The sequence below is a fragment of the Sceloporus occidentalis genome, unplaced genomic scaffold (assembly GCF_023333645.1).
Source record: "Sceloporus occidentalis isolate IW3139 unplaced genomic scaffold, rSceOcc1.0.p SCAF_1, whole genome shotgun sequence".
NCBI lineage: Eukaryota > Metazoa > Chordata > Lepidosauria > Squamata > Phrynosomatidae > Sceloporus > Sceloporus occidentalis.
Genome location: NW_028316981.1, coordinates 106,758,115 through 106,784,091, shown reverse-complemented (window position 1 = coordinate 106,784,091; position 25,977 = coordinate 106,758,115). Strand labels below are relative to the sequence as shown.

The 25,977-nt window shown below is 42.1% G+C and overlaps 1 protein-coding gene across 1 annotated transcript; it reads right to left on the bottom strand.

Annotated features, from left to right (window-relative positions):
• Positions 1–10,324: 10,324 nt before the first annotated feature.
• LOC149321932 (sulfate transporter-like) lies at positions 10,325–14,832 on the bottom strand. The gene is made up of 3 exons (XM_089519887.1): positions 14,230–14,832; positions 10,775–11,941; positions 10,325–10,720 (listed from the first exon to the last, which is right to left on the bottom strand). Exons 1-3 carry the CDS (start codon positions 14,830–14,832, stop codon positions 10,325–10,327), a joined length of 2,166 nt encoding a protein of 721 aa, XP_089376013.1.
• Between the last annotated feature and the right edge of the window lie 11,145 nt (positions 14,833–25,977).

The following is a 25,977-nucleotide window of genomic DNA, read 5'->3' as shown; positions in this document are numbered from 1 at the left end:
CCCATTGCCATCGCTGGGGCCCTCCAATAGGGCTCCGGCGGTGGCAGCAGGCCTCTAGGACTTTTTTGCCGACCATTAGGGGCCGGCAAAGAGGAGGAGGCCTCCAGCGCTGGCGGCCCCCGCCTGCTTTTTTGCCAGAGGAGGCCTCCTGCACTGGCCCCCCCCCCACTGGCTTTTTTGCCGGCCTCTGACAGGGCCTGGGGCCCCGTCAGGGGCCGGCAAAGAGGAGGAGGCCTGGCCCCCGTAGGGTGGAAGCTCCGCCCCTGCAAGGGGCCCTGCCCCCGTAGGGTGGAAGCTCCACCCCCCAGCTTCGGCCCCCCAGTTGTCTGAGGGACAGCAACCCGGCCCCCGGCTCAAAAAGGTTGCCTACCCCTGCCATAGCTCCTGGTGGTTTCCAGGGCTGACCCTGCTCAGCTTCCAAGATTAGATGGGATCTGGTGTCTTTAGTGTATTTAGGCCCTGTAGCAGATGAATCAGGCTTATATAAAGGCCATCTGAAGTCTCACAAAAGAAACCTGGCTTCTTATGAGAGTTCTGGGCTCCTGTGATATTTCTAATCTTATGAAAGTCTGTATTTCTTGTGAGACTTGAAACAGGCTTTGTACAGCATGCTTCACATACACTGGACAGTCTTATGTTGGCTTGGCAAAAAGAGGGTTGTTCCATATTGTTGTTTGGAAAAAATACCCCCCCCCAAAAAAAAAAAAAAAACACCCACATTCAGTGTGGCCCAAACCCACTCATGGCAGCCCTGGCTGGGAGCACCATCCCACTGCTGTGTCAATGAACTTGCTACTGTACCTCCAACGCCACGTCACTATATCCCTTTAAAACTAGGTACACATTTTGAGCATATCTTGTTTTTAAGATGAATTTTTCTTCTGAGAGCAACTCTACCTGAATACAAGGTACATGCTGCTCAAACACTTGTTTTAAAGATATAATTTGAGCGGTTGCCAATATTGCTGGTCTGGTAGTAGTTGGGTGGGTGGGATGTCATGTCATACAGAAACAATATTTGGGCCACATTAGTCTACAGTGCCTGGCAGTAATTCTCTGTGGTACTAAAAGGTAGACTTTCCTAAATTTGCCTAGAGATACCTGACTAAAGCTGTCACTTTCTTTATGCAAAGCATATATTCTAACAGAGAGTTATAGCTGGCTATCTTTGGTCGGCCACAGATATGAATGAGCAAAGTTTATGAATACCTTGTATTTGCATAGTGGGTGAAATAATAGGGGTGGGAACTTGTGGCCCTCCAGATGTTATTTGACTACAGTTGCCATCAGTCCCAGATAGCATGACTAATGGTCAGTGAGGGTAGCAGTTATAGTCCAGGATCATTTGGAGAGTCGCACATTCCTCACTCTGTGGTAAAAGATCACTTGCTAAAGTCTGGAAGCTACAGAGACAAAAGCAGTGACTTGTGGGAAGCTTTTAAACATAATACGTTGCATATCTATAAAACATGAAAGATTTTCCTTCTCTTTAAAAAAAATGAAATTCATACCAGACCCTATCCCATAGGGTCCAGTTAGGTTAGAATATTTTTACTCCTTGTTTGCCTTTTTAACATTCCAGAACCCTTACATGCCACAAATCAATTATTTTAAACATCTAATAATTAGAGAAAAAAATATCCCTCCACATCACAATAGTGTTTTTGTCACAAATGCACTTCCACAGAAGTTAGTCCCACTGAGTACACTGCAATTGTTAGTCCATGTGCTGCAACTTTTAAAGGTCTCAGTCTGTCTGCTATAGTGATACTTTCCTTGTGTCTGTGAATCCCTAAGATTGTTTTATGCTTCTTGTTGAGAATTTATGCTCTGTGTTATACATGCATTCAAAGGCTGACAATTTAATCTCCCCCATAAATGTCCTTGCTAAGTTAAAGAAGACGGCATTCCCAAATGTAACATCCTTCCGAGCAGTTTTCAATCTGTAAGTTCAGGAGCTTCTATTGAACTCAGCTGGGCTTTCTTCCAAGCAAACCTTTTGAGGGGCCCATTCACACCAAAAAATAACCTGGTGTGGGATCTGGATAACAAGTACAAGTATTAAGAATACTGTTGTAAGGAGAAACTCCGTTTGTTTTATTTTTATTTAAGAATTAGGTTGATACAAAGGAGGGAGAATATTAAGATTTCTGATTATAGAAGTAGGTCTCTCTCTAAATCTATATATTAGTATGCAATAATAAGCGTATTATAGCGTGGGAGGAAACTATAATATAACAAATTCTAAATGGAATATAAGAGTCACATGAAGTACAAAAAGTAGAAACAGGTATTAGAGGTAAAAAAATTCCAGTTACTAATGGGAAAGGAAGTGTGTTAAAGAAACGATAAAGATTTAAATTTAAACATGAAATGAAAAGAAGGGTTGTGGGGCTTTATTATAATTCTTTAAGGAAAAGTGTTTATGATGTATGATATAGTATGTATTGTATTGTGGAAATACTTTAATAAAATAATAATAATAATAACCTGGTGTGGAAACCAAGTTATTTCCATGAAATGCCACAATCGAATCTCTCTGTGGCATTGATTTGCCATGATCCTAGCGGGCATTTTATCCCAGATTCTGTTCACATTGGCAACGGGATAAAATGCCATGATCCTACCAAGAGGGAGTGAGGAGGAAGGGGGGAAGAGCTGAGGTGCCAGGGAGAGAGAAATCGGAGGAAGGGCAGGGACGTAGCCAGGATTTTGGGAAGGGGGGTCCAGACTAAGTGCCACCATTTTGAGAGTCTAAGAGCCCCCCCAACACAGAAAGAGGGTTGAGTGTTTACCTCAGGAAGGGGAAAGAGGAGGGGAAGAAGGGGAGAGGGCTGCTCCGCTTCAGAGCCATGCCAAGGGCTCCTCAGGTTCATTCAGGGGAAAGGAGAGGCAGGAGAGTCATCTTTTGTGGAGAAGGAAAAATAAAGTCACATGGTGTCATTGTCTCCTCTTCTCCCCTGTTCCTCCCCCCTTGCTATTCCCAAGTAGTCTGATTCCCTTTGTTATTATTATTTTCCAATTTCTTTCATGTGTTTTTTAAAATTTCAATCACAGTAGCAAAGCACCAGAATTTCATGAAAAATAAATAAAACCCAAAGGGTTTTTTTTTAAATAAAATAAAATAAAACCCAAAGGGGCTGAGGGGGAGTGTAGAAGAGAGCATGGTGGTGGCAGCAGCTGCAGTTGTGTAATTGAAAAGACCTGAAGTGATTGCTGCTCTGAAAGTGGCATGTTTGGATTTTTAAAAAACTGACACAATTGTTGTAAAAATAGGGCATTAATGTCCCTAGGCTGAGAGAGTGTAACTTGCCCCTGTTCTGTCACAAAGTGACAGACAGAGAAAATTTCCACACTTGCCTGCATCTCTGCTAAAATGTCCCTGAAATGTCACCCAAAGGTGACGCTCCCTCCTTAGCGTCCCTGAAATGTTCCTGGAGAGCAGATTTCCTATGAAGGCAAAGTTTGCATCCATAGGAAATCTGCTCCCCTTGTTGCGATTCAGGGATGCTAGAGGGAACGACGATTCCCTGACAATTGAGGAAGTGCTCCTTTGAGCGATGTTTCAGGGATGTTTTAGCAGTGATGCAGGCAAGTGTTCCTGTTCTTTCTTTGAGTCCCTCAAAGGCATTTGAAAACAAGATTGTGAATCACACAAAGACTAAAGTACTCATGAGAATGACAGAGCCATGGACATCTCACAAAGGACAGTCCTAACTTTAGTAATCTTTACATTTCAGGATATTATCTAGTTCTTTCATAGCTGCCCTTCCAAGTCTTAGCCTTCTTCTGATTTCTTGATTGATATCTATATTTTGATTAAGGACTGAGCCAAGGTATGGAAAATCTTGAACTATTTCAATGTCTTCATTGTCTCCTTTAAAGTTATGTAAATCGTCTGTGGTTATTATTTTTATTTTCTTCATGCTCAACTATAAGCCTACCTTAGCACATTGGTCCTTGACTTTCTTCTGCTAATATTTTCTGCTAGTGGTATGGTGTGATCTGCATATCTTAAATTCTTGATGTTCCTTCCTCCAATTTTCACACCTCCTTCATCCGAGTCTAATTCTGCTTTATGTATGATATGTTCAGGATACAATTTAAACAGATAGGGTGATAAAATGCAGCCATGACTGGCCCCCTTGCTAATTAGAAACTCTCCCATTTCTCTGTATTCTGTCTTGACAATAGCCTCTTGTCCTCTGTTCAGGTTATGCTTCGGGACAATTAAATGTTGAGGCACATCCATTTCTAGAAGAATGAGCCATAGTTTTTCATGATCTACACACAATCAAAGGCTTTGATGGGGCTATCCTTGTACCTAGTCCGGAAACTTCAATTGGTCCAAAATATGGCAGCCAGACTAGTTACTGGAAGAGCTAGAGATGCTCATATCTTAACACCTATCTTAAAATCTTTACACTGGCTGCTATTAGTTTCCGGGCACAGAACAAGGTGTTGGTGATGTGGCGGACTGGCAGTTATGTTTTTCCCAGAGTGCTAGAGATCAGCATTATATTTGTGTCTGTGAGCTACATTTTTTTCTTCTTCCCCAGAAACTTTCCAGAGACCAGCAGCCAATGGCTTGTGGACTAGATTTGGGGCCCATTCACATTACAAAAAAAATTGGTTCTGAAACCGATTCAATCACGTGAAGTTCCTACTCACCCCGAATCTCACACAAGCGAATCCGGGGCTTGCACACCCGTTCCGTGTTAAATGGCCCCTAGCGCGGTGTTTTTGAAATCGGCGCAAATACCGTTTCTTTTGGAAAACCCCGGGTCCTGGGAATGAGAACTTGGCCTCGATCACGATCGAGGCAAATTGAGGGAGGGATTTAGGTCAGAGGGTGGGCAAAGGGCAAGGCATTTCCTCCCCTCATCGGAGGGGAGGGGGAGGAGGAAAGAGCCCTGGGAAGAAGGGAGCAAGGGAAGGCATTCTTTAGGAGCCTCTTTTCCCTGCATCCCCTGCCCAAAGCCCTCTGTCACTGGGCATTCCTTCCCTTGCAGGAGGAAAAAATTCAGGTCACGAACGGAGCTCATGTCAGGCAACCCCCCCCCCCCTTTTCAAATTCAAACAATTTTTTTGGAGCAAATATGCGCATTGAATACATTATGTTTGTATTCCAGAGGCAGATGGAGCTGGGCTTGCACTTTATATCCTTGGATCTCCTTGCCTTCTGCAGAGGGGGAAGCTACAAATGTTGCAAACAATCAATGTTACATTTTAAACAATTTTTTTGGAGCAAATATGCGCATGGTTTGTCTTCTTGAGCAGATACAGCAAGGGAAGCAAAGGGAAAGCTAATGTTGCTTTTAAAAGCATAAAAAAATGCATGGCAATCCCATCCTTTGCCTGGGACAGGGGCAGATCTGACCCAAAAGCCCACAGGTTTATAAAAAGAGAGAGAGAGGCATCTCTCTCCCTGCTTCAGCCGCTGAAACCCCTGTGCCTGGCTCTTTAAAAAGGGAGGACACTTTCCCCGATGCCCTGCAAACGTCACCATGACGATAGCTTGATTGGCAGCAGCTACCTCGCCAGCAGACACAGAATGCATTCGATTTCTAATTTGCAGGTCAAAATGCATTCGATTTCAAATTTGTAGTGGGCACTTGCTAACGGAGCGATTCGGGGGAGGGGCATCCGGATCAGCCCAGTTCCTTCCAGGTCTTTTAGACCAGTATGAATGGGGCCTTGGTTCATGGGCTACCGCTTTGAGTAACACTAGCGCAGATGATATTTTGAACCCACCACTATGTAGTCATATTCTTAGTAAATCAAAAACTAACCATATTCATTCTGTGAATGACTTAGTGTATTCTTTATAATATTCAATATAATTCCTTTCTCTGCTGATGAGTAGTACCTTGGAGTTGATGGTCTTCTATTATTGTGCTATTCAATCAATAATTTTATTGGTAACAATTTTATCACAGAGTTGCTTGTTCTAAAAGTATTCTGAAAACTATACATCATTATCCCATTCGTGTTTATGAAGAACTAAGCTTCACCAGAAGCAAAGTATTTATTTTCTTCAAGTTTAGCATACATGGAGATTGCTGTGTTCTTACAACAAAGTCTTCAGGGCCGTGTGGTTTCCATTTCTTCCCACACTGTATTCTGGTTAGTAATGCTATATATGACTTTTTTTGATGTCATCCTTGCACCCTCTGGTGGTTAAGAAAAAGTAGCACTACTATTTTTGTTTTTATTTAGACTGATTTCATTCTAATACTGACTTCAAATATCTGAATTATTGTCATGCACAATACTATTCTCTGTTGTTCCAATGTGAAGTAGAACCAGTGGTTTGAAACTGCAGGAAAAACAATTTCAGCTAAACATGAGGAGAAACTACCTAATGGTAAGAGCAGCTCAGCAATGTATCAGACTGCTTGACAAGTTAGAGGGCTTTCCTGTATTGGAAGTATTTCAACACAGGCTAGATGGCCATCATTCAGGCTAGATGGCCATCAAAATAACAGAGCGCTAGATTAGGTAATCTCCATCTAAAAGGTTTTGGGTTCCTCCAAGAACTCTAGTAACATAGGTGACTCATTGTACCTCCAGCCCCAGAAAGTCAAATATTTGCTTAGCGAAGAAGTTTCCATGTTATCAGCCAAACTGATTCTCAAGGATGTCATGAGAATATAAAGGGGAATTGTATGTGTCACCTTGAGCAAACTGGAGAAAGGGAAGAAATAAAAATTAAACACAAGGATTTTTTTTTTTTAAAAAAAGATTTCATTAGGACATAGGAAAACAAAGAGGAGAGAGAAAAGGAAGCATTTATAGGAGCAACAATGATTAATAAATAAATAAGACTAATAATTTGTTTTATTTATATACTGCTATTCCAAAGATCATAGCGGTGAACAGCAAGTAAGCTAATTAGCAAGTAAGCTAATTTGCCCCCAACAATCTGGGTACTCATTTTAGCGACCTCGAAAGGATGCAAGCCTGAGTCAAGCTTGGGCCCTTTTGCTGGTCTTGAACTCGCAACCTTGTGGTTTCGAGTGAATGGCTGCAGTACAGGCATTTAAGCACTGCGCCACCAGGGCTCCATCAAATACTCCAACAAATACAGACCAGCCATTGACTACATTGATAGAAAGCAGAAAAATCTCTCCAAAACTGGATTGCTAAACCCTTCTGATATTTTTAATGCTTTGAATATACCATATACATTTAAATCACAACTAATCCCTGTCCCTGGCAAATCGTCTCTGCTTCCCCCTCACCAACTGTGTTTCTTTGAGTATGGCTGCAATTCAACAGCCTTTCAGTGTAGTGTAAATAACTGCATGCAGAGGTATATTGCACTAGTACTCTGCAACCCCCAGAATGGCCATATTGTACAACACGTTAATGATCTGGTGCTGTTGTACAATGCACAGTGCACAACCACAGTGTACAACATTGTATGTGCAACTTTGCTTCCGTTGCTGTCAGCAGAATAGGTCTGTTACTCCATGGTGAATAATTCACCACATACGTGTAGTGTGATTTGCGTGTGCATATCTCACAAACAGAATGTCAGCCTATGTCATTGGCTTTTCATTTAGTTCTTTCCCACCCACATGTCTATTATACCCTATGGTATACTACTTACAAGAAGCTTGTAGGACACTATCAGCCAATCTGAGGCTAAAAAGCAGAGGGCACACAGTTTAAGGATAGGCAGGAGTAAAAAAAGGCACACTTTGCCTCTCCCCCTGTTGTACATTAAGCAGGTGGCTTTCTAAATTTGTCTTCAGAATATCTTCAGAACGGAGTTGAAGACCATCCTGTTCAGAGAAACGTTCCCAGGCCTTGCATAATTCTCGCTTGCCTCCCTGGATGAAGATTAACCATCCATTATGAAGCCAAGCCCTCCCTCCAGTCCACCTCCCTTGGTCCAGGCCTTGGACGTAGAGAGGAACTGCTGGACGTCATCCCCTTCCCCTCCACCACTCCCTTCTCCTTTTGTGTGGTGTCTTTTTAGATTGTAAGCCTGAGGGCAGGGAACCGTCCAATTAAAAAGACTGTATGTACAGCGCTGTGTAAATGTACAGCGCTTTATAAATAAAGATTAATAATAATAATAATAATAATAATAATAATAATAATAATAATATACCATGGTATATATTATTATTATTAATATATACTGTAGGCTCCCTTTACCTCTGCTGAGATCCAGCTTGCATGTCTGGCTCTGCAGAAAACTGTTCTAAGCAAAGCAAGGCTCACTCCACTGAGAACTAAGGCAGAAGAAAACAGTCTTACAAATGGCTACACTAGAGACTTGAACAGAAAGTGTTGGATAAATTTCCTTAACTATTACTAAACTCAAAAATCCAATCCAATTATATAAATGCTGGATGAGGGCAAAGTTAAGCATGTTCAGTTGTCATTCTGTTAATCATTAATGCTGATTATCAAACTCTTTATCAAAATTTAGAAAAAATGGTGTAAAACACAACTGATATGGGATTACAAAGGATATAGACTGAACAGGGGTTGTAGTATTACAACCTGGCTGTGTCCATTTGTCTCCACTAGGTGTCCACAAGTCAAGACTTGTAGCTGCTTTATCACACTAGGGGTCAAACAGGATTTAAACGAGAGTTAAACTAGAGAAAACCAGGAAATGTCATGTGATAAACATCAGACATTTCCTGGTTTTCTCTAGTTTAACTCTCATTTAAATACTCTTTGCCCCCTAGTGTGATAAAGCAGCTTAGGTGTCCATTTGATGCATGACTCTTAATTTTAAAAAATAATGTTTTGCAACTCCATCCAAAACCTCTCCTGATTCCAGCAGCTGTTAAGCCTTGTTGGTGCTGAGTACTAACAAGGAGAGGAGAAACTGAGAGACATTATTTAAGTGACGAAGAAGAGGCAGGACAGCTCCATGGGGAAGGGAATGATGACATATTCCATTTGGGAGCCTACCCTCATTTCTTTTCCCTGGGATCTGAGATCAGACATGTCTTCTTCCTCTAAGTTGCCTTCCCATTCCCTCCTCTTCTCACTGTTAAGCTGCAGCAGTCCTCCAGCCCTTCAGAACTACCTTTACTCCCATGTCTGAACAAACCTACCTTGTAAAAGGCACACAAAATTACACCCTATGGTATACTACTGGAAAAAAATGTGTTCCTACATTAAACTGTACTTGGGATTGAAGGATTCAACCCAACAACAAAGACTTGCACAGTTTGACAAGACACTCACACACACACACACACTTTCTCTCTCTCTCTCTCTCTCTCTCTCTCTCTCTCCATTTCTTGTTGTTTTTATATGTGTTTTCTGAAGTGTTTTGTATTCTTCCCAAGACTAAGTTCTTTCTGTTTCATTCAGACAGTATTGTGAATGTGTTGCGACTGCTTTATTTGTAGTTTATCTTTTCCCAAAGCTGGGACCCAAGGCAACTTACAGGATAAAAAAGAAATGCATTTAAAGAAACTTGTAGATAAAACCATACAAAAAGCTGTATGTAATATGCCATTAATTTGTCTATAGAATTAAAACCATTTAAAAGAAAAGATACTAATTTAAAAGTTAAAAAAGCCCCCACCTTTATATAAACTATTCAGTTCCCAAATAAAAAGAGAAAAGTCAGGGAAGTATAGTGACTAGAATATTGGGGTTGAACTGCTTCTGGTCCCTGTTCAGCTATTGAAAGGAGGTCTGGCTTATCCATATAATGATATGAATGGAGTGTACCGTTTCAAACTGTAGTAGGGAAGATCACATATTTCAGTGCTCCTCTCCATCAAAATTGCCTTGCAAAGAGGCACTCAGAACAGCCAGACTGGACTAGAGTATCTATGTCCCCTGACCCCCAGTAGCGTGTTAGTTTTCTGTTTACAGAGATTTTGTTCTTTGCTTGACTAAGCCCTCAAAGAAGAGTCTCTCATCTAGAGTCTGATGCCAATACTGTCATTTCAGCAGCCATTCTGTAAACAAATCTGCATCTTAACCTAGTATATTTGTTTCCTAGCCTCATTGGATGGAACTAGGTAAGTCACTACCTATCAGCCTACTGTGTTTTTATGATGATTAAGTGCTGCCTCCACTTCCATGTAAGATGAAAATATAACCTTTCCTTCCTGGTCTTGATCCTATATCCTTAACAGTAGCCTGACTCAATGAAAGCAAGCAGGTGAAGCTTTATCTCCATGCCAAGTATTATACAGTAATGCTGTCCCCATCCAGATTATTACAATGCAAAGGCCTTCATCTTGGCCTGGCAAATGTAGAATGCCAATGAAATTCACAGCTTAAAATGTATAAGGCAAGTTCCTTATTATTATACAATATGCTCTGCCCTGGCTTACAGCGGTCCTTCCACACCTGAATCTACTAAGCCGTCCTGGGGTTCTGGGCTTAGAAAAGTACCTCTGGCTACTTCATTCTCCATCACTTGAGTTTGGCCCTGTTTCTCAGCAAACTGTACAGCAGCATGTATACTGTGAAAGGACAGCAACTCTGAATCTTCCATCCCTGTGAGCCAACCACCTGCCTGGAGGCGGCGCCGGATGGACGGATTACAGTTGGCCAACAACAGCTGGATGCCAATCTTCTGATAGTCTTGGCGAGTCTCCTTCAGCGTACTGAGACCCACACTGTCTATGAATTGCATGGCCCCACAGTCAATTATTAAGGTGTGGATGTCAATGATTGGAGCAGAGACATCTGCTGTAACTTGTGTGACACTTGTCCTTGTGGCCTTTAGGCAGTTCAGTTTAGAAGAGAAACAGTTTTCATTGTTGCCCAGGATTGCCTTTGCTTTTGCTTCAGCCTTTTTCTGCATGGCAGCAATCAGGGAAGGATTTATTCCTATTTTCTGGGAAAGTGAACTTTTGAAGTAGTCCTTGTTTGCATAGTAAAGTGAGGTATCAAAGCGAAAGATCTTGATGTTTGCAACACTGTTGATCTGCTTGTAAGTGAACTGGTCCTCATAAATTTCTGAATCATTCACCTTACCTAGAAGAGTGGCCCGGGGCCTCTGAGTACGGAAGATGATGCAGAGGAGAGCAAAGCAGACCCCTACCAAAAGGCCTAGCTCTGTAGAGATCAGTGATGAGGACAGCATGGTGACCCACCAGACCACAGTGTCCATCTTGCTGATCCTCCACATCTTGGGAGTGTCAGCAAACTTCCGCAAACCTCCCCTGAGGTTCACAATGGTAACCACACCCAAGATGCAGGTTTGCAATGAATAGAAAAGAGGGGCAATCCACAACAACACCAGAAGCATCACAACTGAAGATACCAGGCTTGATAGCTGGGTTTGGCATCCTGTGGACTCTTTCAGCAAGGTCTTTGTCAAGGCTGCAGAAATAGCAAAGCAGGAGAAGAAAGATGGGATCAGATTCCCCATGCCAATGGCAATCATTTCTTGGTTAGCCCGAACAGGGTAGCCATACTTCTTGCCAAATATTTCTGCCAGTGAGACAGTCATTGCAAAACCAATGATAGCAATGGGTAGAGCATCAAGTGCCAGGTTTGACAAAAGGTTCAAATCAGGAACAGCAGGTGGCTTGAAACCAGTGGGAATGTCACCACAGATTTTGGACTTGTATCTGGCATTGAAGTCAAAGAAATAGGAGAACAGAGTCGCTGCAATGACCACCAGGAGTTCGATGGGAAATGGAGCCTTCATTTTGTCCTTAAAGTAATTATTGATTTCTTTTACTGGCACAATAAGGACCAAAGAAATTAGGCTGGTAACTAGATCACAGATGTTAGTCTTGTTAATGTATCTGAAGATGTCAACCCATGTTAAGACAAGGGAGCCCACTCCATCATGGCGAGGAATTTTTATTCCCAGAAGGAGATTCACTTGGGAGGTGAGGATGGTAAGTGAAGATCCAGTTACAAAGCCACTCAAGAGAGGTTCTGAAAGATATACAGATATGAAGCCCAGCTGGAAAACCCCTAGAAGTATCTGAAAGATAAAGCAAGTTGAATTTATGAATCACGAGTCTAGGCACAGTGAGCAAGGAGGAGATATTGCTAACATGTGTTATTTGTTATCGTAAAACAGGCTGCTTATGTGAAAAAGAGAATTCTATTTGTGATGAGCAGCTAGTCTCAGAAATAGTTCAAAATATATCTTGATAAAAGTATTCATCCAAGGCAGCTGTGACATGCAAAGGGACCTAGATTCAATCCTGGTATCTCTCCATGATGGCCATGGAAAAACTGTTTGAAACCCTAAAGAGTAACAACCGTCAGTGATAATACTGACAATACAGGAGGGTTTCCTTGTACTCAAGTCCTGTTTCTAAATTTTTCAGAAGCATCTCTTGACTGGTGTTGCAGAAGAATTATGGACCAGAAAAGCCTTTGGTCTGATCCAGCAGAACTCTTTTTAGGTTCTTAGTGCTGAGCTGGGTAAATCAAGAACTTGTCAATATAACACACTTCTCTTCATTCCTGAGTTAGAAAGAATGATGTTGCAGATTATGGGATTATGGTTGACACTCACGCACCTAATCATTTGATAGTTCATCACCTGATTCAGCTTAATGTGCAGACTGGACCTCTTGGAAAACTGATGTGATATGAGCTGATGTGATAGTTTGTTCTATGGTGTTTAGTTTCATACTGCTTTACCACACTAGGGAGCAAATAGGATTTAAATGAGAGTTAAACGAGAGTTAAACAGGAAATGTTGTGTGATAAACACTAGTGTGATAAAGCAGTTAGTGAAGTCACCAACTGGTGCTATTGTCATCAGGTGTATGTGTGTGTCAGGCTGATATCCATGATCTGTAATATAGAAAGCCATTTATTTTTTATGTGAAAGGGTCTCTCAACACATCAAGACACCCTATCAAAAACTGGTCAACCATCAGATTTTCTGCATTTCAGAACTCTTTTTTTGTGCAAAATATACTGTTTGGAGGGGGGATGTGAAAGTGAAAATTTTGCAAAACTCTAAATTGTGAAAAATAATTGGAAAATAGAGAAATAAAAACACTTATGATCTTGCCCAGTGGAAAGAAAACATCTGAAATTCTTCATTTTTTGTAGGTAAGAATGAAATAAGACTTGAATTCAAAGTTGAAATGTAAATATCTGTGTATCTGACAGTGGAACACGCTCCCTTGGAGTGTAGTGGAGTCTCCTTCCTTGGAGGTCTTTAAACACAGGCTGGATGGCCATCTGTCAGGGATGCTTTGATTGTGAGTTCCTGCATGGCAGGGGGTTGGACTGGATGGCCTTTGGGGTCTCTTCCAATTCTATGATTCTATGATTCTATTTTAAAACCATTTGTTGTTGTTAATGTATGAGTATAACAACCTCAACATTATCAGTATGTTACACAGTAATTTTAAAAATGGTTCCATAAGGTACCATTTAAATGTTTGGGCAGTTATAGTTGGTCAGAACAATGAACTAAACAGGTATATAAGGTTCTCCTGCACAAAAAGTAGGGCTGAGATATTGCAGTGCAGAGATACATTATAAAAGATCTGCAGCTATATCTCCTCTCTCATGTCCCCTAGGACAAACCTTTTAGCTACTGCAATGCAGTGGCATCCTTGCAATGGGTGATACCTGGTGTGGGAATGGGACTTCCGGGGTGGGCAGGACTTCCGCCCCCTGACTTTTGGTGGGATTTCCAGAAGTCTGGTGCCAGAAGGATGTCTGTGAGGGAGAACAAGTGTGGTTTGGGGGAGTGCTGGCGTGGCGGGAGGAGCCCCTGTGTGGGCCAAAACAACGCTCACAAGAGTGGGGAGATGACTAGCTGTCCGTCCCCCATCCTGGGGTGTCCCGTCTTCTGAGGTGTCATCTGGTGTGTCCCACACACCCCAATGATGCTACTGCTGCAGTACCCATTCCACAGCCATTTAGTGGCCAGTGGCGGGGGGGGGGGGACATAGAAGAAACGTCTGACAGCATCACTATAGCCAGACACAGAATACTGACATCATATGCTAAGGCCTCTGGAGGACTTCCTGATAATTGACAACCTTTCTTCTGCTACTGTAGATGGGTAGCATTTTAAGAAATCCTTTAATCTTCTGCTACTGTAGATGAGTAGCATTTTAAGAAATCCAGTGGAGGCAGGGTCAGAACACCTTTGCCCATTCATCATTTAAAGCCAAAATGGCCAAAAACTAAAAGAGAGACTCTAACATCCCTCTGGCTACAGAGGAAGTAGCATTGGCTCTTCAGTTTGCACCCAAAATATTAAGAAGATAATATTCTAACAAGTTATCTTACCTGATATATTCCAACCAAAAATGTTAGGGCAGTTGCCACAGTGATAGCATAGCAGCCTTTGTCACAGAACACTGTCCCATTCAGTGTGGCATTAACCACTCTGTCAGCTCCAGTGTCTGACTCATATCCTGCCAACCTCAGTTGCCGGTTTACTGATTCCCCAATCATTAAGCACAGGACCCCAAAAGACCCTACACAATTATGGCGTGAGGTAGCCATGGCGAAGTAGATGATGCCACAGAAGAAGTTGGTATAGAGGCCATAAATGGGATCCTGGCTTGCAAGGAGGGCATATGAGATTGACTGTGGGATGGCAACTATTCCAACCAGTAAGCCTGAGATGATGTCACCAAGCAGTTGTTTCTTGAGACTGTAATGAGGAAGCCACTCTACTACAGGGAACAGCTTGAGGAAGAAGCTGAGGATACTTTGTTGGTCACACTTGCAACTCTCTTTGGCTTTCTTGAGGAGTTTCTTGACACTGAATCCTGGTGTTTCATATTCTTCAAGCTTGACAGGTACATAAGGAGAAGGTGGCTGTGGTGAAGGTGACCATGGCATATTATTCTGTTCACAGTTTGGTGTAGTAGTATCACTCTCCATGGTTCCAAGGCAGCTAAAAGGAACATAAGCATGTATGTTACATCCCACTGATGGATTTTTATTGACCTGACATACATTTTAGTCTGCAGAGAGGAAGATTACAATTACAGAACATCATGCACAGATATAAAACCTCAGGGCTCATTACATTTTGAGGTATAAAATCTCCTCCTCTATACTGTCAGCCCTCCATATTCTCTGGGATTGGGGGCACATGATCCCCATGAAAATGGAAAAACTGCAAATAATTCTACCACCCCCCCACCCTCAACCATATTTAGCACTCACAAAAAGTATGATCTGCAGAGTCAACCCACTGTGAATGCCTTTGAGGTTGTGGGGTTCCTTCACAAGGCACAAGCAGGTGGCTTGTAGGACCTGTCACTGCCTCTGCTACTGTTCTATACCATTTTTATAAAGGACTTACAAGCTTCAGCACACATTCACAGTCTCTCAGTCTTATGAGGCTTGTAGTTCCTATTAAAAATGGCATAGGACAGCAGTGAAGGCTGCAGCAAGTAATCCATAAATAATCAAATCTGCAAAGGTCAAACTTGTAAATGTGAAGGGCCAACTGTAATTGGTTAAACCATTTGTTATGCAGAAAGGTCCAATCATCTTTAATAAACTTTAAACAATTTCATAATAGTACAAAAGAAATAAAGTTAGTCTTTATTATCCACCAGCCTTCTGTTCCACCCACCCCATCATGAATATTAAAGACCATGGGACTTCAAGTCCCATGGTTTTTAATGGTGGCGTAGGTTGGCCACGCTACCACAGCTATGTGCACTTCTTGCCTCTATTAGGGCCAATGGGACTTGCCATCCACAGATGCTCAAATCCATAGAGGGCAAGCCTGCTGTTGGGGCAGGCAGGCTGTACTTATGATAACTGAATGACTCATCCCTTGAGTTTGCACCAGCTCAAGTGGCTACAGGACAATAGGAACCAAGCTTTTTTGACAACCTAGCATTGTACTTTCACTAGTTAATTCAGACAACATTTTGGGTGGTTAATTGCTGTTTTTGTCTATTGACACATTTTGTTTGGGTGTCACTCATAGGCATAATTGGTAGGAGATCAAAAGTTATTTGTAAATAACATATCTATACCTCTGCCTGCCTGCCTGACCATCCATCCATCCATCCATCTCCAATTGTGGTGAAAGAAATTTGTAGCTTCACACATATACCATTTTTAGCCATTCAAAAAATCTCAAAATATGATTTATAAAACATGTGATAAACATCAGGTAGGATCATTATTTAATTTACAAAGATTCCTCTCTGATCTTGATGCCTTTGGAATAAAAAGAAGAAAATCCCTAGGCCATATTTTAAAACTCTGACAATTAAGATGTTCCCATTCAAACTAAGGAGTACAAAACTATTTGGTTCTTCATTGAGTACTGCATCCTGTAGTCTGTGGATAAATTTGCACTACATTTTCCAAGGTTTTGTGCATTTGAAGTTATAGGCCTGCCATCTAGGAGAGGGGGAAATTGGATAAATGAAGTGGGAACACTAAGATCGTATCTACCATCACCTGATCTAAAAGAGCTTGAAAATGTATGGATCTGACACTGTTAATGGTCCTATTTATATTGTTTTACACATTAAACTCTTTCTTGTCTCATAAGAAGGCAGAGTGTGACACTCAGTGAATTGTTTGAATTTGTCTGAGGCTGTTGAAACAGCCACTAGCATGAATAGTCCCTCTGATGGAAAGTTGCTGGGAACCTCAGATAAAAGCTGAATAAGAGAGAGCAATGTGTGCTGTTTGCCTAGATTCAGTGTTCTTATTTACTTTACTTTTTAATTTTTATTATATAGATAATCAGATTGTAAACCTAAACAAATATTGTTTATGTGAAATTCAGCTTCCTTTAACCTTTTCATATGTTTCTGAGCAGAAAAGACATCTGTAAAGTCCACATCTCATAGAATCTAGTCCACCTTTGCCCATGTGCAAATATATACACATTCTATAGAACAATAAAGGGGCATGCCACGGCTTTCCATTTCTTCTTCCTGTGGACCAAAACTTTTTTATTCCTTTATTCCTAGGTAACAACCTGTTCCTTACACCTTCCTGATCAGAAACAACATCCTTCCAATCTCATCCTGAACTAATTTTTTCTTGGCTTTTGCACACATGACACCTTAGAAATGTTATATGATTCTTCTGAAGGGGCTTCACAGCTACAAAATCAATTTGTATTCTTCTTTTTTTTTTAACCCTTCTTTGTTTCAGCAGATTTCTTGTTCCAAACTCCTGTAAGAAGCTTCAAGCCAAAGGGAGAAGGCACAATGCATTCCAATAATAATAATAAAAGTTTTATTTATAAACCGCTATTCCGTGTTGATCATAGCAGTATTCCAAGGATGAGTAGCATCCCTATCATCCATATGATTTCTTGTTTGTTGTCTGTGGCATACCTAGTATATTCAGCACCTGTTGCAGATCATTTTTAGTACTCCCACCCACTTTTCTTCAGCAGAATTTTTCAAGTCTAGCAGAGCTGCTGAGCAGGTGGCAAAGGGAAATGACTCTGTTTTACTGACTGGCCAGCAGAGCCACCAGACCAAGAAGGCAGTCCAGTCCCACCAATGGCTGCTGGTAGGAGTGGGCTGCTCCTCTTGACCTGCTGGGTGTGTGGGGGTGTGGGGAGACTCACTTTCCTCCCTGGCCAGCAGAACCACCAAACCTGGAAGGCAGCCCAGTCCTAGCAGTGGCCACTGGTGAAGGTGAGCTGGTCCTGCCATACCACAGCCTTTTCTAGGTCTGGTTGAGCTGCTGGCCAGGAAAAGAGGGAGGAAGCTCACTTTGCAACCTGGCAGCAGAGCCACCAGACTTGGAAGGCAGCCCATTCTCACCAGTGCACCCCCTATCTCCTAGTGATTCCCCTATTTGTTGTCATTGTGTTCTGTCTCCAACTCATGGCACTATATCATAAGGTTTTCCTGGCAAGAGTTTTTCAGAGGAGGTTTACCATTGCTTTCCCCTAAGGCTGAGAGACCATGACTTGTCCAAAGCCACCATGTAGATTTCCATAGCTTTAAATCCTGGCCTCAAACAGTCCTAGTCCAACACTCAAACCACAACACCACATTGGCTCTCATGACTGATGGATATTCTTCAATAGTTATTTTGCTAATGGCCAAAGTAGTAAACCCTTATAGACCAGTGGTGGTGAACCTATGGCACATGTGCCAGAGGTGGCACTCAGAGCCCTCTCTGTGGGCACATGCACCATCGTCCCAACACAGAGTTTGTTACTAGAAATCTAGAGAGACGCGGCACTTTGCAATAAATAAGTGGAGTTTGGGTTGCAGTTTGGGCATTCAGTCTCTAAAAGGTTCTCCATCATTGTTATAGACAGACTGCACAAAGTAGTGGATAAACAGACTACTAATCAGGAAGTCCCTTGTTCAGATCTTCCCTCTGCCATGAACTCACCAGAGGAAAATTTTCTAGTTATATTCTTTCAGCTTTTACATCCTCCCCATCTTCCCCACAATATGGTGAATAATAACAACCACAGGGGCAGCAAGAGCAACTGAAGTGCTCTTATTTGACACTATTAGGAACTCCTGGAAACATTGGTTAAGAAGAGGCCAGGTGGGTATCTCTTTTCTCTAATCCCCTCAGGGAGATAAGCAGTAGAAAAGAAGGAGAGTTCAGTGGTACAACTGTTCCCTGGAGACATCACAACCTCCTGGAGCCAGAAACAGGTGGGGGTTCCCCACTGTTATTTGTTTGAGAGTATTCTGCCCCAGAGCTGCCCCAAATTCACTGTGTTAATGCCACACCTACCCATAATAGGTAAACTTGGTCTGCTAAGAAATTGTAGCATAAACTTTTGTAGACTTGGTCTACCTCTTCAGCCTCAAAGTTGCTACAAGACCCCTTTGCAGACTAAGACTAGGAAAGCTTATGCTACAACTTATTTTGCACAGTGAGGGGCTTGATAGACAGCCCTTAAGGGGTGGCCTCCAGCTGCCCCTTTTCTAGCCAGATCAGAGCCATGGCAACCTCACACTGGGGCCCCAATCTGACCTTTTGAGGGCATGGCTATATGGTGCCTCTTTGGTGTTGCATCATCTGGACGCAGCGCCAGAGCGAGCCATGATGCCACATGCCATCTGGAGTGGCACACAGTCTCAGAGCGGGGGAGGGGGGGCGGAAGGCATGCGTCGTCAGGAAGCTGCACCCCAACTCTACCCCCAGGCCAGCCTTTGTCTCAAAGGTGCTCCAATATCCCTGTGCATACAAATATCCTCATTGGCAACTAGGGAGGGTGGATGGGACAGAAGCTATTGCCCAGCAATGGGCATTTATATGGTTGCTAGAATAAATTTATATGATTGCTAGGATGCATTTATGTGGCTGCTAGGACATGGCTGCTAGGACAAAGGTGCATTACCGCTATCCAGAAACATAAATTTTAAAGCTCTGTGAGGAATTGGATTAAGTACCCTTAATGCAGTGGTTCTCAGATTTTTTACCCTTGTGACCCCCTTTGTTTACTGTGCATATTTTCATCCACACATTTATGTATACTGTATATACTCAACTATAAGTCAAGAGGTTTATGCTCCAAAATTGACCCTGGCTTCCTATGGAAAAAAAACTCTCCATTTAAATCCACTTGCTTCCTTTCTCAATCTGATGTTAAAACCTCTTCTCCAGCACTTGGGAATTGGTTGGGAGAGGTCCAGAGAAGGAGAAGGAGGGACAGAAGTGGTATTTCCTTCTTTCCATCCTTCTTTATAGCCCCCTAGGTTTTATCCTCAACTTATCCACGGGTCATATCAAAATCCAGGATTTTGACCCTGAAACCTTCCCTCAACTTATAAATGAGGTCGACTTGTACACGGGTATATACAGTATTCATATTTCAACATTTTATAAGGAAACAGCTATCCTTCTCCTCCTTCTCCCATAGCCAAAGGCTCCAAGAAACCTCCTTGCCTTTCTCTTCCTCTCCAGGACAGAAAAGGTTTGGGAGAAAGAGGGATCAGGGCCTCCACATCTTGCACCTCCTTGAGCAATTCTCAGAGCCTTCTTGGGGGTCCTGCCCTATAGTTTGAGAACCACTGCCTTAATGGATTTGTGTAAATATTCAGAAGACTGGTAAATTATATCCCCAGCATCTCTCCCCAAGTAAAAAGAAATGGGAGCAAAATAAGGTCAGTATGTTACCAAGGACTGCTATCAGAAAATAGGGACAGTTTAACCACTGGTGGCGCAGTGGTTAAATGCCTGTACTGCAGCCACTCACTTAAAACCACAAGGTTGTGAGTTCAAGACCAGCAAAGGGGCTCAAGCTTGACTCAGGCTTACATCCTTCCAAGGTTGCTAAAATGAGTATCCAGATTGTTGGGAGCAAATTAGCTTACAGTTGTAAACCGTTTAGGCACTGCTTAGGCGGTATGAAGCAGTATATAAATGAAGCTTGTTTGTGAAGTTGAAGGCTTTCGTGACTGGCATCCATGGTTTTTTGTGTGTTTTTCAGGCTATGTGGCCATGTTCTAGAAGATTTTCTCTGAAGATGCCAGCCACAGATGCTGGCAAAACGTCAGGAAGAAAATCTTCTAGAACATGGCCACATAGCCTGAGAAAACCCACAAAAAACCATGAAAATTGTTTGTTTGTTTTGTTTGTTTGACAGATCAATAGAGATAATTGTAGCATGTGCCTTTCTCCATAGACGCAAGTTGCCTGCAGCAGACCTTTTCAGCCTGGTGGCTTCCAGATGTGCTTGACTACAATTCTCATCATTAATACCAGAAAGGCCGTGATACTAGGATATATAGTCCAACATATTTAGAAGGTACTGGATTGGGGAAGGCTGAGCTTCAGCCTTTAAGCTGCCTCCTATAAGTTATATTGTCCTGAAATGAAGAAATCAAAAGGGAAAAAAAAAGAAAGGGAGAGTGTAAAGGTATTTTGTGCCAAACCTTTGGTGATCTCCTCCTCCTCCTTGTGTGCTGTGCACCATTCTGAGACGAGAAGATGAGTGGCCTTGGATGCAGTCCCTTGGCCTTTTTATCTATCTCTACATTATTGCAAGGTCCTGTCTAACCACTCTCAGCTATATTTTGAAAACAAACATCATTTAAGCAGAATATTTTTATGAAAACTTGTGTCCATTAATTTTTATTTTGAGAGTTTAAACAAATAGCAGGGCAATGTCACATGCCAGAACATGTTTGCTAAACAAAAGTGAGTTGTTTGCACTATCCTTCCCCATCTCCACCCCCACCTGGACACACCATTGTCCCTTCCTCATCTTTGGGGGAAAGAAAAATAGGTAAAGGGAGCCGACAATCTGATCCAGGAAACCAGACACAAATTGAAATTTTTCCAAAAATGCAGAGCTGGAATGCAGGGTGTATGTTTGTAGGGTGTGCTTAAAAACAAAAAAGAACCAATGGTTAGTGTAGATGGGGAAAGCCAGAAGAGTCCACACATCTCTACACAACATCAGTGTAATTGGCTGAAAATGATTTAGTCATATCTGTTCCTGTGGCAGAATTTACAAGTCAGGCTTAAATTGGTAGGAAGACATTGCTTCCAGCCCAAAGCTCAAGACAATTGAAACATTCTTAGACTGAAACCATTTTGGTTCCAGTGTCACTGAGGCTCAAATAACGTATACTTACATCTTGTGAGATGCGGTGGCTTAGTGGTCAAGACGCCAATTCTGATGATCGGAAGACTGGAAGGTTTGCAGTTCGAAGCCCGAATGCTGCATGATGGGGTGAACTCCTACCATTAGTCCCAGCTTCTGTCAAACTAGTAGTTTGGAAGCACGCAAATGCAAGTAGATAAATAGATACCACTCCCTGTGCATTCTGACCTGATAGTTGTTGGCATGGTCCAGAATTTCAGTGTTTTCAAATACCATTTTATGCTCATGTTGGTTTATAAAATGGTTACACACTTCAACAGGAAAGAAGATACCCTGAAAGTAAACAAAGTTGGCTACCAGTCCTGAAGAACACCAGAATCAAGACTCAGCACATGCAAACAAACATCACCCAGGGTCAGGGGCTTTCTCAGGAGACGACAGATTACTAATTAAATAGACCTTCTTGCATATCCTCCTACCCTGAGGCCATGCCATTCAACAACATACCAACACACAGATTAACATGTAAATCACTTCTTCTCAACCAAGGGTCACAGAGCATATGTACCCCCGCTCACTTCCATGCCAGCATTCTCTGAAGATGCCAGCCACACATGCTGGTGAAACAACAGGAATAAACTCTTCCAGAACACAGCCACATAGCCCAAAACAACCACAAAAAACTATGGCTGCCCACCATGAAATCCTTCAACTTCTCATAGGTACCACTTTGGTGGGAAGTAACAGCATTCTGTGCTGGCCACATGACCACCAGAGTCGTCTTCAGACAATGCTGGCTCTTTGGCTTAGTAACAGAGATGAGCACCACCCTCTACATTCAATTACAACTAGACATTCATGTCAAGAGACTACCTTTATCTTTACCTTTACATCCTGTGACCATTTTGTGTTCCACCATCACATGGGTTTCCTAATGTTGTCATTAATCACTCTTTGGATCTTTAATTCCTTATGAAAATGAGGAAAGCAAGCTGGGATCATAGAGTTGGAAGATACCTCCAAGGGCCATTCAGTCCAATCCCCTGCCATGCAGGAAGACACAATCAACACACTCCCAACAGATGGCCATGCAACCTGTTTGAAAACCGCCAAAGAAAGAGACTCCACCACTCTCTGAGGCAGCGTATTCCACTGTAGAACAGCTCTTACCGAATTGGGCTCTGCCTGAGATTCTCCTGAGGCAGAAAGCAGAAGACATATGCCACAATTCTAAATATACCCACTCCCAAGAAAGTCTGTTTAGGCTTTCATCACTCTTAAAAATGCCATTTTACAGTGCAAAGTCACGTGAAGGGAAAGGCAGAAAATACCTCAGCCATGGGATTCTTGTTAAATGATCCACTAAGGTGGAAGGCCATTGAGGACCATTATGTTCCTATACCCCTTGCAGGAAGGCCAGAACCTCTGTATAAAATGAGTCCCTATAAAAGCCAGTGTGGGGAAAGTGCCACCTGTGGCCTCTGAACCCCATTTTTGCAGCCCTCGAACCCCACATTTGCATCTCCTGAGTCTCAGTGCCTGATTCCCAAGACTCTAGATGCCATTCCAATTTGTGTGTGTGTGTGTGTGTGTGTGTGTGTGTGGATGAATATGCTGACCTTTTCAGCCCTCAGATCACTGAAGGCATACCAAAATGATACACAAACACTGATTTGCCTGTTATACCACAAACCCCTTTAAAATTTTAAAATTGTCTGCAAACTGGCCAAAACAGGAGCCAGAAGTGATATGATGTTCATGTGGTCTATGAATGGGAGTGCAAGAGCCTCTCCCCCCTGGGCTTAACTACTTATTACAAGCAGATACACATAAAAAAGTGGGACATAGAAGCAGAAGGAGGAAGTGGTAGTGGTACGTGTGTGTGTGTGTATACACATATCTGTAACAAACATGCACACACTTGTATTTGTGTGTATCCTCCTTGATCAGAAAACATAACTATGGCACAGGAGAGAGGAAAATGTGCCTTCGGGAGGAAGGATAAATTTACTAAGTGTAATCTAGGTGTAACTGTAAGTAACCTATGTGTATCCATAGCACAGGAGGATGCTGGAAGTCTGTCATGTTGCCAAAGATTCTGAGAAAATCAAAAAGCAGAAGCCATTAGTTTGATGCCTAGTAGCACAATTTTGAAGCTCACCTCAATAAATGTGTTAGAGCTTGGAAAGCTATATTTTAAAAATAACCACGTATCATTTTAGTACCAAGCTCTCACATCTTCCTCGCAAGTAGTTATTGTTGTGTTTCCATTTTAAAAAAGTAATTCTTCATTTTTGTTGTTCTGGCATTCCAGAGGAGGCTGACCAAAATCCTGAAGGGTCTGGAAACCATGCCTTATGAAGAAAGACTTAGGGAGTATGTTTAGCCTGTAGAAGAGATGGTTAAGAGGTGATATGATAGCCCTGTTTATGTATTTGAAGGGGCATCATATTGAGGCTGGAGCAAGCTTGTTTTCTGTGGTTCCATAGAATAGGACATGGAACAATGCATTTAAACTACAGGAAAAGAGATTCCACCTAAACATTAGGAGAAACTTCCTGACAGTAAGAGCTGTTCAACAGGGCACATACTTGGAGTGTGATGGAGTCTCTTTCTTTGGAGATCTTTAAATAGAGGTTGGATGGCCATGCATTGGGGAGCTTTTATTCTGTGTTCCTGTAGAGCAGGGGGTTGGACTGGATGGCCCTTGGGGTCTCTTTCAGCTCTATGATTCTATGAAATCATTTCTGACTTATGGCAACCCTAAAGCGATCCTATGAGTTTTTCTTGGCATTGTTCAGAGGAGGTTTTCCATTGCCTTCCCCTGCGGCTGAGAAAATTTACCCAGTGGGATTCATGGTATCACATGTAACTAAGATGCTAAGTTACTGTTAAACTCTAAATGGCCAAAGCTTTTTAACTGTGTTACAGAGCTATAAACTTTATGACACCAAGCTCCTAAGACACCACTTTCCCATTAGTGCAAGAAATGCAAATATATCAGGTTGGGGACAGTGATTATTCCACAGCTCTTCCAAAAAATTGCCACGGTTCTGCCTTGGCTTTTGTGTTTTGCACAATGGCATCCACAGTCTATCTCCTTGCCCTATGCCTTTCCCAGCCTTCCTTTATTTATTTCTATTTATTTTTATTTTTAGTGCAATTTCACAATCATGGCAATCCATTCAGTTAAAAATAGAAAATAAATGGGTGAGAGAAAAATAGTCTGCTTGGGGATAGCGAGCGGGAGGAGGAGAGGCGCAGAATCACATCCACTCACACCACAGGACCACCCACATATAAGAAATGCTTTGAAAGGAACTTATCATGCATGAATTAACACTGGAAAAGCAGTGCAATTGGAGCACCCCCACAACAGATGAACTACAGATCAGCTACTGGACAGATACAGCATCATGTGGTAAGGCATGGTCACAGACACCACTATCCTACTCTGATTCCATTTTTCAAGCTTTGTGTGATAAATTCCAGTGTCTCCTCTTATCTAGCTTGGTGCTGCCTCAACACGCAAAAGAAATGAAGGCAAAAACGTGTCACAGCTTAAGCCAGAACTTGAACCATATGATATTCTTCCTCAACCATTTAATGAGGCCACAGCCCCATAACTGTAAACACAACTTAAATATTACAGCTATACCATGAAAGGAGTGATCCTATACCTTACTACATTATAGCGGTAATGTGATTTACTTGTGCCTTCATTATTGAAAATGGAAACTTTTATAATTAATTATCTGTAATTAGTTATTTGCATGCTCTGAAGGAAATGAGTGACTAATCTTAACTGCACCGACCTCAAATGTCTTTTGGATTCCCAGCTCTATTTTGTTTCCCATTACGAAAATATGAAAAGTCTGCTTCAAAGCAAATGTACATTCCCAGAATGTGCTCTGCTCATTAGGAGCACATGCTTCAATTCCAGGAAAGAGGCTTCTGGCATCTTGTACAGGGCTAATCCTTATTGTGATTTAAAGTGCCTGAGTGGGAACTTCTTTTCTCTTTTTTTTGGTCACGCTCATTGTTTCGATCCCTTGGGGAAAATGTCTGCTCTCTCTTAGTGAAAAATTTAAAGTGATCAATTTTAATCCATCAAGTGCCGTATTATTTAAGGTTGTGTGTGTGGCTGGAGGCAGAGTTTGTCAAGATCTGACAACTGTTCATGGCCTGCCATTTGTGTCATTATATAATATATAATATAATTATATATATTATATTTATATATATATATCAATATAATTATGAGTCCCCATAGGTAAGCAGTTCAAATCCTCCACCCGCATCTGAAAACTTGGATCTGGTTCTGTTTCTCCGCATTATTGGGGTGTTGTTTTTTTTTCTTCAGTACATAAGATGACTATCTGGAAAAGTTGGAAGGGAATCCTGTAGAAACTTAGAGGCTGGACAGACTGCCCGGAAATGGCGGGCTGGAGCTGCTTGATTTTGTTCTCGAGGGATGCCGCAGCAGCCAAACTGCACAGCGTCCC

What these genes read in the sequence shown, in the direction of transcription:
- LOC149321932 (XM_089519887.1), bottom strand. Translation starts at nt 14,832, where the DNA reads ATGGAGAGTGATACTACTACACCAAACTGTGAACAGAATAATATGCCA. An exon ending in TTTTGGTTGGAATATATCAG is followed by an intron (nt 11,942 to 14,229) that starts GTAAGATAACTT and finishes TTTATCTTTCAG; the next exon opens with ATACTTCTAGGGGTTTTCCA. An exon ending in AGGCTGAAGCAAAAGCAAAG is followed by an intron (nt 10,721 to 10,774) that starts GCAATCCTGGGC and finishes AACTGCCTAAAG; the next exon opens with GCCACAAGGACAAGTGTCAC.